Source organism: Schistocerca piceifrons, chromosome 1 (assembly GCF_021461385.2).
Source record: "Schistocerca piceifrons isolate TAMUIC-IGC-003096 chromosome 1, iqSchPice1.1, whole genome shotgun sequence".
Lineage (NCBI taxonomy): Eukaryota > Metazoa > Arthropoda > Insecta > Orthoptera > Acrididae > Schistocerca > Schistocerca piceifrons.
In genome coordinates, this window is record NC_060138.1 from 748,052,432 (window position 1) to 748,073,862 (window position 21,431).

The following is a 21,431-nucleotide window of genomic DNA, read 5'->3' on the forward strand; positions in this document are numbered from 1 at the left end:
AATTATGTTCCTTAGAGGAATTTACTTACCACCTATTTTTGATATAGATGGAGGACATATATTGTGTAGTCTCTTAAAATTTGGAGGATGATTTTGTGTAAGACAAAGAAAAATAATTACACACAAAAAATCTTTATTTGCCTCCTAAGTTACTGCCATTGAACACAGTGTTTGTTTAGTAATGTCTGTATAAAAAGCTGGAAATTTTCAATGAGTGGCTTTTGTTTGGAAGTGATTGAATAATAGATTTTTAAAAATGTCATTAGTCTGCTGACTTGTATGCGAGCAGTCATAATATGCTCTCCTATTCTAATCCATAGGTATTGTATGGAAAATTTTCACTTAACCCCCATAGTTCCAAATGTGTTGCTGTATTCTACATCTACATCTACATCTACATCCATACTCCGCAAGCCACCTGACGGCGTGTGGCGGAGGGTACCTTGAGTACCTCTATCGGTTCTCCCTTCTATTCCATTCTCGTATTGTTCGTGGAAAGGAGGATTGTCGGTATGCCTCTGTGTGGGCTCTAATCTCTCTGATTTTATCCTCATGGTCTCTTCGCGAGATATACGTAGGAGGGAGCAATATACTGCTTGACTCTTCGGTGAAGGTATGTTCTCGAAACTTTGGCAAAAGCCCGTACCAAGCTACTGAGCGTCTCTCCTGCAGAGTCTTCCACTGGAGTTTATCATCTCAGTAACGCTTTCGCGATTACTAAATGATCCTGTAACGAAGCGCGCTGCTCTCCGTTGGATCTTCTCTATATCTTATATCAACCCTATATGGTACGGATCCCACACTGCTGAGCAGTATTCAAGCAGTGGGCGAACAAGCGTACTGTAACCTACTTCCTTTGTTTTCGGATTGCATTTCCTTAGGATTCTTCCAATGAATCTCAGTCTGGCATCTGCTTTACCGACGATCAACATTATATGATCATTCCATTTTAAATCACTCCTAATGCGTACTCCCAGATAATTTATGGAATTAACTTGTTTCCAGTTGGTGACCTGCTATTTTGTAGCTAAATGATAAAGGATCTATCTTTCTGTGTATTCACAGCACATTACACTTGTCTACATTGAGATTCAATTGCCATTCCCTGCACCATGCGTCAATTCGCTGCAGATCCTCCTGCATTTCAGTACAATTTTCCATTGTTACAACCTCTCGATACACCACAGCATCATCCGCAAAAAGCCTCAGTGAACTTCCGATGTCATCCACAAGGTCATTTATGTATATTGTAAATAGCAACGGTCCTATGACACTCCCCTGCGGCACACCTGAAATCACTCTTACTTCGGAAGACTTCTCTCCATTGAGAATGACATGCTGCGTCCTGTTATCTAGGAACTCCTCAATCCAATCACACAATTGGTCTGATAGTCCAATTGCTCTTACTTTGTTCATTAAACGACTGTGGGGAACTGTATCGAACGCCTTGCGGAAGTCAAGAAACACGGCATCTACCTGTGAACCCGTATCTATGGCCCTCTGAGTCTCGTGGACGAATAGCGCGAGCTGGGTTTCACATGACCGTCTTTTTCGAAACCCATGCTGATTCCTACAGAGTAGATTTCTAGTCTCCAGAAAAGTCATTATACTCTAACATAATACGTGTTCCAAAATTCTACAACTGATCAACGTTAGAGATATAGGTCTATAGTTCTGCACATCTGTTCGACGTCCCTTCTTGAAAACGGGGATGACCTGTGCCCTTTTCCAATCCTTTGGAAGGCTACGCTCTTCTAGAGACCTACGGTACACCGCTGCAAGAAGGGAATAAAGCAGGAGGTGGTTGCTTTTTATTGACATAAAAATGTGAAATTATTGCTGTATGAGATGAGAAAACGTGCGTGGTAAATATTTATGGCTCTTATGTGTGATTTGTGAGTAGTGTTGTAAGTTTGACAAATATTTTATAATAAAAAATAGAAAACATGACGATGTTTTTTTAAATCTCCAAGAATAATTCCATTATAGTGAGTGGAGCACTCATTATGAAGAACGATCAACTTTGATCAGCTCACTTTGCTTGAATTGCATAATTGTGCTATATTTTTTATGTTTCTATTCTGCACATTTTTTTTGTATCTTGAAGGAAGATTGTTCATGAGAGGAAGTAAATCAGAATTACAGCAAAAATGGCAGCGAAGGTTGCTATTGATAGTGAAGTAGCATGAAAGGGGCAGTAAGGAACAAATGTTCTGCACTTTTTATGACTAGTCTGCAAAAATAATTCCAGGTTGGTTTGTTAAAGGGGTATAGATTTAGACAGTTTTCTGATTTGTTAGTAGTAGTGGGGATTGAATTGATCTTTTCTGTTTTTGGATCTTGAAAATCAGTTTGCTGATGACGATGGTGCTGTACATCTTTAAACCAGACAGCAATTAAAATGTTAAGTGTCCTACTCTGACTCCTCCTCAACTGTTGAATTGTCCTTACACGGGTATCATGAATTTTTCCATACTTGTGCAAATGACTTTGCTTTTAGAGCTGTTCTATTGATATTAAGATAGTCTTTCCTTTAAAGTATGTTATCACTTTCTGATTCAGATCACTTTCTTATTTTTGCAGCTACATATATCTAGAAGATCCAGCATAGAGGTCCAGCCAGTAAACAGTGGCTCCTCAAGTAAATCAAGTGATATGGCAGCAATGAGTCAAACAACCCGTCGTATCTTGGAAGCATTGGAGCAGTTTGCATCCCCAGTGCAGGATGCAAAAAAAATGATGATAGATTCACCATCTTTACCCGCTTTGGCTTCTAAGCGTTCACGGTTCGATCCACCAGTAACTGAACAAAAATCTTCCTTGCGTCAGCTGACCATTCCTACTGTACCTGACATAATAAAATTACGTCGTCGTGAGAAATTGCAAGATTCCCTGGAGTCTGCTAGATTAATAGCTACGTCAACAAAAGATAGCAGCTACCAATTGAGGTGAGATGTTTCTAACAGTAGTACAGGTGTTGACAAATAATTGTGTTAAATGTATTATCTGTGCTTCATTTTCTTTTTCTTTTATAGGAGCAAAGATGACTCTAGATCAGGAAAGGTACTTGGAAGAAAAACAAACATTGAAGAGGAAGAAACTGTAAAAGAAGTTAATCTGCCAAGTATTGCGTTGCCCATCACAGTTCTTCCAAAGTTTGATATTGAAGTTCCTCCTCAGTTCAGCCCACCGCCTACATCGGCTGGTGCTATAAAATTTGCAACTCCTTTTACAATTCAAGATTTTTCAAGGACAGCATCATCTGAAAAACCTTTTATGTTTAGTGAACCATTAAGTGTCAGTGAAAACTGTTTTGATACAGTTTCATTAAATACTGATAAAAGCCGGTATCCAGTGATGGACATTCCTCTTAAGCCAAAAATGGACACAAACCTATCTGACAGCAATGTAAAAGAAACACGTTTCTTTGGTTCTGTGACTAGTGGTTCTGGGAGTAGCCAGCAGGCTTCTCTTTTTTCAGTAGATCATAAAGTAAAGAGTGCACCTCCGCAGACTAAGGTAGCAGAAGGGGAAAAAGGTGACAGTGGTCCTAGCAGAAATGTTCCTGAAACTAGTCCTAAAAATGGAGAAGTTCTGCACTCTTTGGGGACACCTTCAGGAAGTGGTAAAAATGTAAGTTTAACTACATCTTGGGGAGGTATTTTAAAAACTTCAGATGACACATGGGAGTGTGGAACATGCCTGATACGAAACAAACCCAGTGCATCTAGATGCATTGCATGTACAGAACCACGTGAATTACCACAAAAATCTTCTTCCTATTCTCACAGCATGGAACAGCTCAAAAGCAGTTCCTCCAAAGAACTGGACAAAAGTTCAAAACTGGAACAGGCTGAAGAGAAAACACTTCTACAAGACGAAAGTAAAAAAGTATCTAACGACGTTACAAAGCCAATAAAAACTACGTGGGAATGTGCTACATGTTGGATAAAAAATCCTGAAACCTTATCCAAATGTCAGGCTTGTGAAACAAGTAAACCAAAAGAAAAAACTGGAACGTCAACAGTTATTGGAAAATTTTTGAAACCCACGGACACATGGGAGTGTCCAACTTGCATGATAAGAAACAAAAATGAAGCTCAAAAATGTGCTGCTTGTGAGGAACTAAAACCTGGATCAGCTGTTGCAAAGTCCACTTTGAAGTTTAATGTCGATATCCCTGCAGAAGCTAGCAAATTTACTTTTGGAATAAATAAATCACAAACTACAGCACTATCTGATTCTGCTCCAAAAGGATTTTCGTTTGGTAAAACAGAGGCCGTTGCAGTAGCATCTGGATTCACATTTGGTATGGGAGACAATGGGAAAAGCAACTTTCAAAATACAAATACAGAGAAGAAAGCAGTGTTTACTTTTGGTATTCCTCCTCCTGTGGAGATAAAGGCAAACGCATCAGCAGTAGGCAAAGCTTCTGGAGATGGCGTGTGTAAATCGGATGACAACATTGCAAAGCTTGCAGCTACGAAAGAAAGTAATGAATCATTAAGTGAGAAGCAGGGTAAAATAGTGAAAGTGACACAGAAATCAGATTTACCATATGCTGACGCCAAAAACCAAGAGAAAAGTTCTGATGTATCTTTGGCTGGTCATTTGTCTGGTGGGTGTGATAAACAATCCTCTGAATCTACAGTGGTGAATTTCAAATTCTTAATGCCAAGTAGTTCATCTGAAAGTATTTCAACAGTATCACCTTCGTTGTTCTCATTTGGTACCAAGACTGTGTCAAATGCTGCAGTTCGAACCTCATCTGAAGATAATGGAGGGACAGTGTCTACAAATGAAGCAAGTGATAGTGAAAAGAAATCAATGAAACCCAGCCAGATTGAAAGTGCTCATGAGGTCACATCAAAATCCGAGAAAGATGCTTCAATTTTTGGAGCATCACAAGCCTCTGCCAAATCAGTTCATGTAACTACTGCAAACACAGTGTTTACCAATAAGGAGCATTTAACAAAATTAGCTGAAGGGCCTCAGACAAATTCAGTTTCATGTTCGCCAATTAATATTCCAAACAAAACTCAGGATTCAGGCTCATCTGTCTCCATTCTACAAAAGCCTGTCGGTATTGTTGCTTCAGCTGCAAGTGTACCTGTTTCAGTTTCACAGATTTCATCATCAGGAACAGCATTAGCCTTTGGTGCCACTAACACTGTGCAACAAATTTTTGGAACATCAGTGGCTGCAACAAGTGTTTCTGTAGCACCAGTAAACTTCAGTGTGCCCTTGACTACTCAGAATTTTGGAAGTGTGACCTCATCTGTGCAACATTCTGGTGCAGTGACTACAAGTGATACATCTAGTGTTGGTGTCGGTACTGCCTCTACATCAAGTTTCACATCAGTCCCTATCACAACTACTCCACAGTTTGGTTCATCAGCTGCCCTAAGCTTTTCCACACCAACAACGGCCACCACTAATTTCAGTAGTGACAAACCAGTGCTGAATTTTGGCACAGCTGCAACTGCAACTTCAGAAAGTAATGGTGGTACATCAGTATTTGCAAATGCATCAACAGTGTCTGCATCAGGAAATACTGCCCTCTTTGGTAATCAGAAATCATTGCAACAGAGGTTTGGTACCCCTGTGTCAACAGTAAGCACATTCAGTACTAATTCAGCACAAAATTTTGGTGCTTCTGCTACAAACTTGTCAGGATTTGGTGCACCATCAACTACTTCACAGCAGTTTGGAGTACCGGCAGCTACACCAGCCTTTCCTCTAACAACACCAGCATTTGGTGCAACGAGTACTCAGAATTTTGGTAATGTGACAACACCTGCACCAAGCTTCAGTTCTTCAGTTTCTGGAACTTTTACTACAAAACCAACAATTGACACTGGCAGTAAAGGATCTGCACCACTTGTCTTTTCTTCTAATACATCATTACCTTCATTGCCATTTTCATTTGGTTCAACACAGAACAGTGCTACAGATGCTTCTGGACCAGCAGTAAAACCCCCAAACTTTAGCTTTGGAGCTAGCAACACCTCTTCTCCTGCAGGACATAGTTCTGGCTTTGGATTTGGTAATTTTGGCTCCAACTCAGCAACTTCATCATCTGGAGGACCAGCTATTTTTGGACCTGGAACTGCACCAGCCTTTGGGGCTAGTGGGAATACAGGATTTACAGGATCTCCCTTTTTTGGACAGAATTTGCAGACAAACAATAATGTTTTTGGATTCACCTCAAGCCAAGGAGCAAATGGTGCACAAGCAAGTCAGAATGCAACTTCGGGATTTAATTTTTCATCAACGCAGCCTGCTGGTCCACCAACATTCAACCCTAATGCAAAACCTTCATTCAATTTCACCGGTGGAAATACACCAACTTTCACGTAAGTACCTTTTACCTCAGCTAATCGTAAATCTCGAGCTATAAGGTAATAAATTACTTATATATAATGCAAAGCATGAGAATAAAAACTTTCCTGTCATGTCATGAAAATATCAACAAACCAGAAAAATATTAGAAGTAATGTTTCTCATCTTGTAGAGGAGGCATTGAGTTGCAGACAATTGCAACAAAAAGATTGTAGCAGTCTTGTGCCTGTCTGCAACTCAGTGTTGGGTCTATACTTTGAGTAGCAATCTATCCGTTTCATAATATTGTCATTATTCCATCCTGGATTTTTCATTTTTAAAGTATTCTTTCACCCATACAGATATTTTGGAGTGTTTATGTTGAAATTGGAGCACCAAAACCACAAGGGACATCTTTCAGCTGTATTTAGTAGGTCTTGAATTTAGGGGGAAGAATGCATGACATTTACATTTCAATCATATAGTGAGTGTCAAGGCCACAAATGAGATACTAGACACTAGATTGTTGTATGGATGTCATTCTCAACACCCTTACCAGCAGTCAATGTAACAGCTCATATCTGATTGTTGTGACTTTGTTGATGTTTGAGAATGTTCAGCATGTCAGTGCTTCATACCAATGGCTGGGATCATCAGGTGCCCTTGTAGGCTATGCAATTTTAAAAATTGGGGAAGGTGACAGGTACTAACTAGTATCCAAGTGCTCACATGTAAAATGTTGTTGAGCTGGTTCATAAGTTTGAGGAAAGCAAGAACACACAACTCTCCAACAGGATGAGTAATACAGGGTTATTGCAAATGATTGAAGCGGTTTCACAGCTCTACAATAACTTTATTATTTGAGATATTTTCACAATGCTTTGCACACACAAACAAAAACTCAAAAAGTTTTTTTAGGCATTCACAAATGTTCGATATGTGCCCCTTTAGTGATTCAGCAGACATCAAGCCGATAATCAAGTTCCTCCCACACTCGGTGCAGCATGTCCCCATCAATGAGTTCGAAAGCATCGTTGATGCGAGCTCGCAGTTCTGGCACGTTTCTTGGTAGAGGGGGTTTAAACACTGAACCTTTCACATAACCCCACAGAAGGAAATCGCATGGGGTTAAGTCGGGAGAGCGTGGAGGCCATGACATGAATTGCTGATCATGATCTCCACCACGACCGATCCATCGGTTTTCCAATCTCCTGTTTAAGAAATGCCGAACATCATGATGGAAGTGCGGTGGAGCACCATCCTGTTGAAAGATGAAATCGGCGCTGTCAGTCTCCAGTTGTGGCATGAGCCAATTTTCCAGCATGTCCAGATACACGTGTCCTGTAACGTTTTTTTCGCAGAAGAAAACGGGGCCGTAAACTTTAAACCGTGAGATTGCACAAAACACATTAACTTTTGGTGAGTTGCGAATTTGCTGCACGAATGCGTGAGGATTCTCTACCGCCCAGATTCGCACATTGTGTCTGTTCACTTCACCATTAAGAAAAAATGTTGCTTCATCACTGAAAACAAGTTTCGCACTGAACGCATTCTCTTCCATGAGCTGTTGCAAACGCGCCGAAAATTCAAAGCGTTTGACTTTGTCATTGGGTGTCAGGGCTTGAAGCAATTGTAAACGGTAAGGCTTCTACTTTAGCCTTTTCTGTAAGATTTTCCAAACCGTCGGCTGTGGTAAGTTGAGCTCCCTGCTTGCTTTATTCTTTGACTTCTGCGGGCTGCGCGTGAAACTTGCCCGCACGAGTTCAACCGTTTCTCCGCTCACTGCAGGCCGACCCGTTGATTTCCCCTTACAGAGCCATCCAGAAGCTTTAAACTGTGCATACCATTGCCGAATGGAGTTAGCAGTTGGTGGATCTTTGTTGAACTTCGTCCTGAAGTGTCGTTGCACTGTTATGACTGACTGATGTGAGTACATTTCAAGGACGACATACGCTTTCTCGGCTCCTGTCGCCATTTTGTCTCACTGCGCTCTCCAGCGCTCTGCCGGCGGAAACCTGAAGTGCGGCTTCAGCCGAACAAAACTTTATGAGTTTTTCTACGTCTCTGTGGTGTGTCGTGACCATATGTCAATGAATGGAGCTACAGTGAATTTATGAAATCACTTCAATCATTTGTAATAGCCCTGTACATCTGTCAGATCAGCTTAATGCAATTTTCTAATTGACCTCAGTATTCTGTTGTTGCCATTCCTCAGTGCAGTCCCCCACCCCCATTATTGGTGCCCCTGGCTCCCTCTTACCTCTTCACTCACTCTCAGCCACTCATCAAGCTGGGAAATCCAATGTTGTATGAAAAGATTACAGAGCCCAGCACCTTTTTAAGTGGTAATATATTATGGCAATGCAGTAACTGCACTCTACTACCTGTTTTTGAAATTTGATGAAATGCTATATAGAATGGTATTGTAAAAGATCTCATCAGTATGGCTTGAATTTAATTTGAGTGTTGCCCTGTATTCGTCTCTATAACTTTCAATATGACTAGCCATGTGAAAGCCTTTTTACAGCATAGCATAGAAAACAGTTCATATTGTGGACACAAAAGTGCAAGATGCCGTGATAAGTCTTGAGAGGCATGAATAGAAACCCTACTTTTCTATTTTAGTAGTGTTTTTCTGCATGTCACATTCCCACTTGAGGATGATGGTCAGTCGTTATTGGGAAACACTTTTGGTCCTACACACCCAAATCCAGTAGAACATCTAAGAGCATGTATAAGACTGGCTTAGAAATGTTACAAATAGCCTAACATTTGGTAGCAAGATAATACTTGACTGAGTGAAACTCAAATAAAGTTGCAAAATATATTTGATTGTTTCAGTCACAATCGGAAAATTTTGAAAGGTATACTGCAGGCAAGTACATATCATTGTGACACTGGCCCCAACCCCTCACCCACCCAGCAGCAAGATGCTATATTTGCAACAGTTGTTCAGAATGGCATCTGCTCTGTGTCAGAGCAGGCGTGGCATCATCACATGAGATTCTGTTGTACCCATTTTAATATCCCCAGTGTCACTTGAGCAGTGTTGCAGGTAGCAAGAATTATTTCCAGGAGATCCTCTTTGGTCTCGACAGCCGTCTCGTACATAAGACATTTCACTTGGCCTCCCAAGAGGAAATCAAGTAGGGTGAGATCAGGTGAACATGCTGTCCAATTTTCAGGGACTGTCTGGTCCAGATGTTCACAAGCCTTCAGTCCAAAGTGAGGTGGGGCTGCTTTACTTTGAAACCCCACCCTCCATTGACGAATAATATGTTCCAGGAATATGTGCGCCATTGTCAGAGGTGTCAGAACAATTTTTGCTTACAATTTTCGACTCAAGTCATTCCTGGGCCAGGGCCCTTCACCTTAAATTGATACATTTACCCTTCTCCATTGTCCCGTAAAGTTCATTGCATCATCACAGAATTACCTTGTATGTATATTTCTCTGATCAGTTTTAATTTTTTTAAAGTAATCGTTTGAGGGGTCCTTATTTGGTTCCCAAGAATTTTATCCAATTTGAATACATTGTAAAGGGTTGACAATTAATGACCACATCCAAGTGTATGGTGATTTTATTTCTATTGAACTTTCAACTACAAAATTGAAGTTGCAAATAAGCAGAATGATACAAGAAAATAATGAATTTTCTCCCCCTCCCTCCTCCTCCCCCCCCTCCACCCCCCCTCCACCCCCCCTCCACCCCCCTCCTCCCCCCACCACCACCCCCCCTCCCTCCCTCCCTCCCATTCACAGATGTGTAATGTCTGAGTATCTCGTGGTGCAACTGGTAGTTTATCCATTTACCCATGAGATGGTGTCTGTCGTGTAGCCATGTGAGAATTGAGGCAGTCCTCGTATTTTCCGTTTGATTGTGTACATCCAGCATCTAATGGCTCCAAAGATTCGTATTTCATGGGGACTTCAACAAATCTCATTTGATTTTGTCAGTAAGCTTGGGCTATTGTGTCATGTTGATGCATGGGGGCTTGTCTGTATCTTGGTTATTCTTTGATTTCTGGCCATGTCGAGTTGCATCATGTGAATGTTATGAAGAGGCCAGGCCGTCCATATTTTCTTATGTAGGTCATGGCATTTTGAATGTATTCATGCATTTGTCTCAGACTTACATATGTATGATGCAGGTAAGATTATCATTGTTCCAGTGTTGTCATTGTTTCTGTATTTATTATTGCGTCTCGAAGGTGGATGTATTCTTCCATGCATAGTTTCCTCTGATTCAGTCTTATGTAAATCATCCATTCCACTTCTATTTTTACATACATATCTAACTGGAATTGTTGGAATAAACGGTCAGTGTTGAGAATGTGATGCTATGTTTAGGTAAATAATGATATTCAAGCAGTAAGCATTGAACTCCTTAGAAGTGACTCTTTTGTTTGTTTCTACACCTGTTTCAGGTTGGATTTGTTTCACATTAAAATGATGTTCATCCTCTCTGTGCAGAAATATTAATAGATATTGGAGCACATCATATGAATGGTGTGTCTCTGCAATGTGTAATAGTCATTTTGTTTGTAGTACAATTATGTCACAGCTTGTGTTTCTGTTGTCCAGAGTTATGATGACGTCTTCATCTATCTGAGGTGCATTAAATCAACATTCATGTTCTCCAGCAAGTCTTTTTGTCAGGTCGAATTATATGTTTATAGTCATTATAAATCATTCAGTCTAGTTCTATTTTGAATATGTGAATCAGTTTATTGTTTTTGTGTAAGTTCCTCTGTAAATCTTGCACTAAAAATTGTCTCAGTCCACTGATATTTTTACATCATTGATCAATTTCTTTTTCTTCATTTCCGATGAAGTATATTTGCAGAAATTTATGCTCATAATTGGGTAGTGCTAGTAATGGACCCATGCTGTGATAGATTTGTCGTTGGTTTGAAAAAACAATTGATTTCATCTCTGTTATTGTTTAGTGTTGATCGAAGTGACACTCAGTTTGTCCCCAGTCATGTAATGTGAAAATTCGTTGCGAAGGTGCTTCCAGTGGTGGTTATTGAATTTTTCCATTCATGCAACAGAATCCTTGTGTTTCTCTCCTGAACTTTTTGTGTTGCAAAATTGGCATGTGTTATCCATTTTTCTGATTATGATGTGTTTGTGTTTGTTATGGATTGTATTGGAATGCTTCATTTGTTAGGTTGCACCGTTTACTTTTCCTTGTCCATGCTTCTCATAGGATGATAGCTTCTATGGCTGACTTGAATTTGCTGTCTATTTTTATAAGTTTGTGTTGCAATTCTTGATTCTTGAGTTCATTCATTTCATTGTTATTTCATTTCTCTGCTCCTCGTGGTGCTCATTCCCATTCATTGGAAACTTGAACATGCTTTGCACTCTTCAGCTATTTGATTTCTTCGCTGTTCTTGTTGTTTTTGCAGTTTTGCTTCAGAACTGGCAATATCTCCTCCTATTTTACATTTGGGCATTGTCTAAAAAATGAATCAAATCAACCTTTTATTAAAAGATAATCTTAAGTACACTTTACACATGTTACACACTTTATTTTTGATTTATATTCAGTGACTGTACCACTTCGAGTACGCATACTTCACTGTTTCTTTTTATTCATTCGTTACTCTACTTTTTCGGCTCACCCCTTCATCGCTGATAAAGAAACTGACATTTGAACCCATGATCGGTCTTTACCAATGTAAGTTTAACTTCAGTGTAGCATCCTCATTAAATACACATACTGGTGGATCTTGACGAATGTCGCCCCATTCATCCTTGTTATTCATAGTGCCTGCTATTGTGCAAACTGCTCATTTTTCATTCCATTCACTGTTTGCATCGGAATCCTCACTTAAGAGGATTCATCCATAAACTGATCCTATTCTCCTTAGTTCATGTTAGCTAGCTGTTCAAGTTCTGCGCAACTCAGTTTTCTATTATTACTAGCTATTTTACAAGGAAAATGGAACACAGATAATGATGAACGTCAGTGAACCATCTGCAATGAAGACTGAACAACTGCTGATGCAGATACAAAAAAAGACATGGATCATAGTGTCGAACAAGTTTCAAAATACTCAAGCTGGCGACCAGTTGTTGACTAAGAGTTATTTTGTAGTTTGCATCTGAGCTGAACTTTCTACTTTGTACCCCAACTACAAGATAACTTGCAGGCTCCATTTTTACAGCCAAAATATTTTTCTTTTTTTAAGTTTCATGATACAGATGGACTACAAATGAGATGAGGTATCAAACTGTATGAACAACTTAACATTGCTTCTGTGAGCAAAAGAAATTGAATCGAGGCTGTATTCACACGGGAGGAGATGAATGAAATTTTAGACATTTGTAATTGTGTCTCATTTTGTAGCTTTTATACAATTATCATTAGTAAGTAATTATTCACACCCCTTTTTTTTTAATGTACTCTCCTGTTAATTTTTTCTTCCATTTGCAACATTGTGTGATATTTGTAATAATTTTTCTTGCTTCACCCTGCGTCCATAGCAGCGTAGATATGGATGGGGCAGAAGTAGTTGCTTTATTCATCATTTGTCCGTTCATGCACCAACATTGATCATGTTTAAATGAGCAACTGTTCACTGTATAATGGCTTCTTACTACAATGCCACACACTGTTGGATTGTGTTGCTGGGGCCAGTAGTTCCTACCAGCATGAAGTACAGGGGAAATTAAATAAAATAAACACTTTCCTTCAAATGCATTCATGTATTCAGCAGTACTTTCACTCTTAACCAGTTGAACAAAGGTAGAAAAACCCCTTTAATGACATAAATAAAGAAAATCTGTAAATTTTATATTTTTTTATTGCCTGTAAATCAAAATATAGTATTAATGATGATTTAAAAATATTTTAATTTTTATCTGTGGTTTATACTGCTAAAGAAATGACGTAATTAGTGACGTGTATTCTAACAACTATAAATATAAAGTTTTTAAAAAAGGATGTTTTAGTCTCAAATTAATAAAAAAAAAGATGGAAAAAATTTACCTTGAAAGCCTTGGAAAAAACCTTTAATTTGAAAATGATTAATCACTGGACACCCTGGATAAATGTCAAATAATAATCATAATGATAAAATTATAGTAATGTGACACATCATGTATGTTATGCAAGTTTATCAATTAAATGTGATGTTATTTTAAACATCATTCACAAAAATATGATAGATTCTACTGATTACTCTGCCATGCAGGTGATGGAAGCTGTGACATCTCCTTTAGAAGTCACATTAATCCAATCATGTTCACAATATTTATTTTGCAGACTGAGAACTCCTTTCAAAATATTCTCGAGCAGTCAGCTCAGAGTCATCGACCAAATGGTGTTATACTTTGTCAGACTGATTTGTTTCCATCTTCAGACAGTCCTGATGACTGACTGTCTTCTGCTAGGCGTCATTTCATATACCCTCTCCCATCCATCCTCCTGTCAGCCACAGGCCTGTAATGCCAGACCATGGTGCCACTGCTGAGGTTGTGGGGAAGTGCAATGACTTGACGTGAATGGCAATCCGCACCCTGTGAACCATTATTGCCAAGTTCATGTCACTGCTGGAGAAGCAGAGAGTTCTGTGTGATGCTCCCAGTTCTTCAGTTGGGATGGTATGATTGGGTCTTCCCACAGACTGGCTTTGAGCATGTGCAAGGATGGGTCACGGGCCTTAGTTGGAAGCTACTGTCTTTATTTATTAGTCTAAAGTGTAATTCGATCTCTATAGATATTTTAAAATACATTCCCAGAATCTGTTGCCTGTTTTGAGATGCATTGGTCTGCAACAGCTTACTTTGTTGTTTTTTATCTGTGTGATGCCCATGCTCCACATGCTTCCTCCACCATGTGAATCATCTGACCTATTTACGTATGCGCATTGGCCTGGGATGTGGAAGACTCCTTGTTTCAGAGGTCTGGGTCATCCTTAACAGACTTCCAACAGGACTTTTTCTTTGGGAGGGGGCGAAACGCACACTTGATATTATATTACCAGACAATCCCCTCCCCCATTTTCATCAGTATGTTACAACCCAACAAGTTTCTCATCTTCCTCTGCACATTGTGGTCTAGGCTTCTTCACTTTTCTGGTATGCAGCCCTGCTGCTAAGATGTTTCAGTTGGAAGTTTTAAGAGTGCTGTGTACTAGTGTACAGAGGATGCCTTCTCATTGAGAGGGTCCATGATAGCTGCAGGCATACAATTATAAATGTGTATGAGTTGGTGTGCAGTACCAGATGTAGAAGTATGAAACAGTAATCTGGTTGCAATAATTACTTGTCTGTTGTTTGAAACTGATAAGCAATATTTTATTCAAAATAATCTCCAGTGCTATTTATATGTTTCTCTCATCTCTCCAGCAGGCTATGAATGACACACCAAAAAGACAGTTCTTCTTTTGAAGCAAACCAGTAGCCATTTTCATAAGAATTGAAGCGTTGTTCAGTCAGAGCGTGTCCCAGTGATGCAAATAGATGATAATCAGATGGAGCCAAGTCTGGATAATAAGCCACATGCCCTAGTATTTCCCGACTGAATGCCTCGATCGTTTCCCTGAGCCATTTTTAGTGTATGATGGGGTGTTATCATGGAACAATACATATGACTTTGTGTTGCCTTTTTCCATATTCCAATTGTTTTTCATGTAATGCTTGATTTAAATCGATCGTTTGCTGTTGATAGCGATCAGTGCTAAAATGGTTTCACTAGTTTCAGCAGCTCATAATAGATGATATCCTTCTGATCCCACGAAACACAGAGCATTGTCTTCTTTCCAAAGTGATTTTGTTTTGCAGTGGATTTCGATGGTGTGTCTGGATTCACCCATGATTTATGATGCTTAGAATTCTCAAAATATATCTATTTTTCATCATCTGTCACTATTTGATGGATAAATGACTTTCTTTTGTATCTAGCGAGCAGCATTTCACAAGAGGTCTTTCAGTTTGGTTGCTGTCTTCCATTCAGTTCATGTGGAACCCATTTTCCCACAGCTTTCAACTGAAGAGAAATGGCTTTCTGCATCACATTCAATTGTTCTGCGAGTTCCTGCTGCGTTTGAATATCTTCTTCACCTAATAAAGCCTGCAATTCATTGTCTTCTAACTTTTTGGGTGGTTTCCCACACTCGTCGTTTCTCATCTCAAAATCACCACTTTTGAATTTTTTGAACCACTTGAAACACTGTTTTCCCAAGAGCATGTTCGCAAAAAGCTTCGACAAGCATTCGATGTGATTCTGCACCAGTTTTCTTTAAATGATAACAGAAAACCAGTGCTGTTCGCAAGTCGTAGTTCGTAGGCACAAAAATCGACATGTTTATGGGTTTGAAACGGATACTGGTATATGAAACTTGGGTTACTGTGTGTCGACATTCATCAGCCATTATAGGAAGCAGATGGTGCTGCAGATGCGGCCTCACTGTCCTTACACTGACGGCTAGCACCATCTATGGGGAAATTACACTTTCATACTTCTACACCTGGTATGTGCTTTGCCTAGTGTGCCATTCAGTCTTTGCTTGAATAGCTTACTCAGGAAACAGAGGGTGTTTGTTTCTTTCTGTCTCAGTCACGAATCTAATGATTTGGCGCAACAATTTCCTAGATTCAGAAAGTCTTGTGTATTGTTTGGTCAGGTTACAAACATAATTGTCCGTGTGTTTAAGAAACATGATGGTTTGTGTGCTGCATAACCAGAAGTTGTTTAAATGCCTCCATAAACATTTTGGCTACTGCTGATAATAACAGGGTTCATGAAGACAGTGGAGCTGCAGCACGTACACAAAAGTTCTGGAAGAAAGGTTACAGCCACTACCCCAGATTCAGAATGGGAAAAACTGAAGATACTTATGTAGCTGAGTAGATAGAAAGAGTTAAAAGTGTGTTGCAACAAGTGTTTATTCCGTACATCTGTAACACATTGTTAGAAATTTGAAGAATACTGTGACAATATACCATAAAGTATGCATTTTGCCCGCCACACAAATATGAAAGCCTTGTTGAAGTCTGTTTACGGACGACTTAGAATTCTGAAAACAAATCTACTGCATACTCTGCCAGTGCTGAAAAATGTACATAGGTCAGACCATGCCACAAAGCTGCACAGAGAACCGGCATCACACAGATAAATAACAAGAGAGAACTGTATCTTGAAAGGTAATGGAATGGATTATGGTGACATTAAGTTGCTAAAACAGCCAGCATAAAGGGGATTGCATTTCTGTGAAAAAAAAAAAAAAAAAAAAATCTGTAGATAACCAACTACTTGGTGGCTAATAAATAAAGGCCAAAGGCAACTAAGGCCTGTGACCCAGCCTTGATCATGCTTGGATCACAACTGCAATCTGTAGGAAGACCCAATTATGCCATTCTGACTGAAGAGCAGCGAACACACTGCACTGAGCAAGGTGGCGCAGTGGCTAGCACACTGGACTCGCATTTGGTAGGACGGTGGTTCAATCCTGCGTCCAGCCATCCTGATTTAGGTTTTCCGTGATTAACCTAAATCGCTCCAGGCAAATACCGGGGTGGTTTCTTTGAAAGGGCACGGCCGACTTCCTTCCCCATCCTTCCCTAATCCAGTGAGACCGACGATCTCGCTGTCTGGTCTCCTCCCCTAAACAACCCAACCACACTGCATAGAAGCCTCTCCACTCCATGTGTGACATGAGCTTCTTGGTGACACACTGTCTGATGATCGCTTCCTACCAGCACTTCAGTAATGGAATTACATGTTGGCACCTTTGACTCTAATCAACAGCAGGAAGGAGGGCAGAGAGTATACACTATGGCATGCAGTGGGATATAGTCAGTCATTGCGACTGCCTCCGCATAGTAACAAGTCAATTTTCTGAATATCACACCATTTGGACAGTGCCACTTGGCTTAATAACTAAGATCATTTAAAAATAATCATAAACCAGTAAAGTCTAAAATGACAATATGTTCTTCGACTGCCCAGTGAACTGGTGATGTTCCTGCATTTGAAGACAACATATCCTGCCAGGTACTTCAGTGTACTGAGTGCCATATCCTCACTGGGACATACTGAATAAAAGAACTAAATATTTAGAAGCAAGTTGTTTTAGCTTCTGTCTTTGCCATTGTTATAACATGAAATACCAGTTTAATTGGCACCTAATTTGAAGCATAACTGATTGGAAAGAAAGTTCGTGCAATATCCATTGTTTTCTCCCAATGCATTCAATTACTTCAGGAGAGAGTAGTATCCTTTGCCCAGCTGTTCAACACTCCAAACATGGATGAGGGAGTTTAATTACTGCTGGAAGAGAAATATTCAGAACCTTTGAAGAGGCCTGTGTTCTCACATCGATAAAATGTACGTTGATAGTTGAATAAGTTACAACTGCTTGTGTGATACTTAAGCTGATTGTGTTGCGCAATTTATTTGCAGCATGGAAGCAGCCACTATATAACAACTTTGACATCATGATGATGACTAGTGAGCTCAGAATAATAAAAGAACTCGAAGGCTCCAGATTATGTATTGTAGCTGTGCATTGCCAAAAAGTCGAAAGTAAGGAAACAGTTTGGGCTGTCCGCAAATAAAACTTGTTCTCGAGTCATGTAGATCATGACAGGATACAATGGATATTCTGTTATGTACCCATTGTTGAAATTGCCAAGAAATAACAAGTATATGAACTCATTTTGCCAGATGTCATGACTGTCAGAAAGGTGATCTTTGAATTGCTTTTAGTATATAGAAGGCACACCTGAACACTACTGGACATGCATGTGAAAGTGTGAATATAGCTGCTTTCCTATGACTCTGTCCAAACTGTGAAATATGTGTTGATGAACATGGGAAGTTGATTTTATTGAACTGGTAGACTAATGTATTGAGATACACAAAGGTGAGCTCATTTCCCTGGATACAGCCTCAGACTTAAATCCTGGGAGAGTATTTTAAGAAGATTTTGGAAGTCTGTTAAACAGCAACTGTAGAGATTGGGGGACTCTCCAAGCATTTTAGATTGGAGTTTCAACATCCCTAAACTCAGCCATTTGTGTCTTAAGACAGAAGACTGTGCTCCAGATAACATGCTTTCCTTTTTAAATAACCTTTGGATCTGCTCTGATCTGAAATGCCATGAAAAAACAGGCTGTGTGTCATTATTGACAGTGTTTGTGTTTAATTTTGTAAAGGTTTATACAAAATGATCGAGGCACTTTCAAGTGATTGTAAAATATGTTTGTATTACAGTGAGGTATTATATGTATGGAAGCAGCGGCTGAGAAGGTTTTTGTGTCATGTTCACAAATATTCGGAGTGTGAACCATTAGCTGCACCATCCATATCCAGCCAATAGTCGAGTTCAGCCCAAAGTTGGCCAAAGTGGGCCAAAGTGTCTTCATAGATGTCATTTGCAGGTGCCATGTTACGTCCTTGTATGTGCAACCGTATGTCCTTGTATGTCAGCGATGTTATGGGGAAGTGAAGACGTGAAGCTGGTGTCTTTGATGTAACTCCACAGGTGGAAATCGTGTGGTGTCAGGTCCGGTGAATGTGGGGCCCATGCCATTTGATGCATGACTGATCTGTCGTCATGGTAACTCACATCCGTCACTGTGGCAATGCAGTAGAGCACCAAAATGTGTTAAAAAATGTAATTATTGACAAAGCCCAAAACATGGTAACCTTTTGGCATTCTTATACATGTTCAACAACGTTTGGGGGCACGGGGGATTCTAGCTCTTGACAGGTACAAAACTTTCGTGAACTACTGAGCAGTGTTCCCCCAGTCCACTCAACTTGTTTTTTTGTTCTTCAGATGTTGATGACCACGCACTGCTTGTGTCTTTACAAAGACATCCTGTTTCCTTGAACTTATGCACCCATTTGTAAATGGATTTCCTGGTAGGTGGAGCTTTGTTAAATATGGTCCTAAATTTCTGACACTGTGGTTGTGGACTCACTCTTGGAGAACTCCATCGCACAAAATGCCTTCTCCATGGGTCCGGCAACCTGGTTGCTGGAGAGCTCTGTAATGCAGAAAGCTTCTCGAATTGTTTCTTCCATACATATAATACCTAACCTTAGTACAAACATGTTTTGCAATGATTTGAAAGAGTGTAAATAGTTTTGAATAGCATGTACTTCCATTAGACATAACATGAAGTTGTTCGCTAGGGAACATTAGTTGTGAATGAGCCTTAATTTTTTTTTTTTTTTTTGTTTGGTTGGTATGACATCTGTCAAAGATATTTAGTATACATCAAGTCATGGAACAAACATCATCATATGTTTTCATCGTGTTAACAATGTCGGATTTTGTACCAGAAAGTGATGATTTGCGGAAAGCATTAATTTTTTGTTTTCATTTGAAAAAAAGTGCTGCGCTGCATCGAATGCCTGTTGAGGCATATGGTGATCGTGCTTTATCAGAAGCAACATGCAAAAGACAGTTTCAATGGTTCAAAAATAATGATTTTGATGTAAGAAATGAAGAATGTGGAAGACGATCAAAAAAGTTCGAAGACGCCAAATTGCAAGCAATATTGGATGAAGGTGGTACTTTGAGTCAGAAGCAAATGGCAGCAATGCTAAATGTTGTACAACAAACAATTTCTGACCGTTTGAAAGCTATGGGAAAGATCCAAAAGTGTGGAAAATGGGTGCCACATGAATTGAATGAAAGACAGATGGAAAACCGAAAAACCATTTGTCAAATTTTGCTTCAAAGACATGAAAGAAAATCAATTTTGCATCAAACTATTAGTGGCAATGAAGAATGGATTTATTTTAAGAATCCTAAATGGGAAAAATCATGGGTTAATCCGGGACCATCAACATCGACTGCTAAACCAGATTGATACGGCAAGAAGACAATGCTCTGTGTTTGGTGGGATCAGAAAGGTGTGGTGTATTGTGAGCTTCTAAAACTCGGTGAAACTGTGAATACTAATCGCTACAGACAGCAAATGATCAATTTGAACTACACATTGATCAGAAAAAAACCAGAATGGGCCAGAAGACATGGCAAAATATTTTTTTTACACGACAATGCACCTGCACACAAAGCAAAACTGGTTCAGGATACAATCAAAACACTTGGCTGGGAGCTGCTACCCCAGTTGCCGTATTCACCAGACTTGGCCGCTTCCGACTACCATTTGTTTTCATCAATGGGACACACATTGGCTGAGGAACACTTCGATTCCTACGAAGAAGTCGAAAATTGGATGTCTGATTGGTTTGCTTCAAAAAACGAACATTTCTATTGGCGTGATGTCCACAAATTGCCAGAAAGGTGGTCAAAATGTATAGAAAGCAATGGTCAGTACTTTGAATAAAATGTTTTTACTTTTCAATTCAAATTAGTGTTCCATTTTCACAAAAAAACGCTCATTTCATACCGGTACACTTGGTATAGTGTTTCATGGGGAAAAATTACAACTAAAATTCGCTGAAATGTGTCCCCTTCTCCTCAGTATTGTTTTCTGAGGGGAGACTCTGATGATATTTGTCTTGTCTGTCTCCTGTCTGGTGAAGAACAGTTGCAATTTTTTTGTTTTTTTTCCCAATTTGGATGAATTTTTTCTCTCTGCACACATTTTTTGAATGATTTTCCGAGTTTCTTTTGTGTTTCTTTTATACTACAAGAGAGTGTAAATATATGGCTTGTGTGATTAATAAATCTAAATAGTACATAAACTCATTCTTATTGCTAATGCAATGGTGAATATTGGTTTATATATCACTTTTTTTGTGTAGTGGGTGTATCAGGGCAGTTTTCCAGTCGTCAGGAATTTTCATGGTCTTCCAGATGTCTTCCAAGATCCTGTGAATGTCTTTGGTGAGTTCTGGGTCTTGTAACTTCCAGATTTCCGCGATGATGCCATCTTCTCCTGGTGCTCTACGATTCTTGAGTGACTTAATTATTTCTTGAACTTCTTCTAGAGTTGGAGGTTCACTATCTGGATTGTATGTGCTCGTTTCTGTCATTATTTCTTCCATAAGGGGGGGGGGGGGTCCGTGTTGAGCAGTTTTTCAAAGTACTTTGCCAGAATGTCACAATTGTTTTTGGTATTGGTTTCTAGGGTTCCATCCGGCCTTCTGAAGCACAAGTTGGGTGGTTGATATC

At 39.6% G+C, this 21,431-nt stretch overlaps 1 protein-coding gene across 1 annotated transcript in view; it reads left to right on the plus strand.

Moving 5' to 3' along the window:
- The window catches only part of LOC124711869 (nuclear pore complex protein Nup153), a 99,986-nt gene that overhangs the window by 72,151 nt on the left and 6,404 nt on the right, over positions 1-21,431 (plus strand). Inside the window, exons 7-8 of the mRNA XM_047242111.1 lie at positions 2,584-2,948; positions 3,036-6,356. Of these exons, the coding sequence (XP_047098067.1) occupies positions 2,584-2,948; positions 3,036-6,356 (3,686 nt within the window). The remainder of the gene's footprint in view (positions 1-2,583; positions 2,949-3,035; positions 6,357-21,431) is intronic.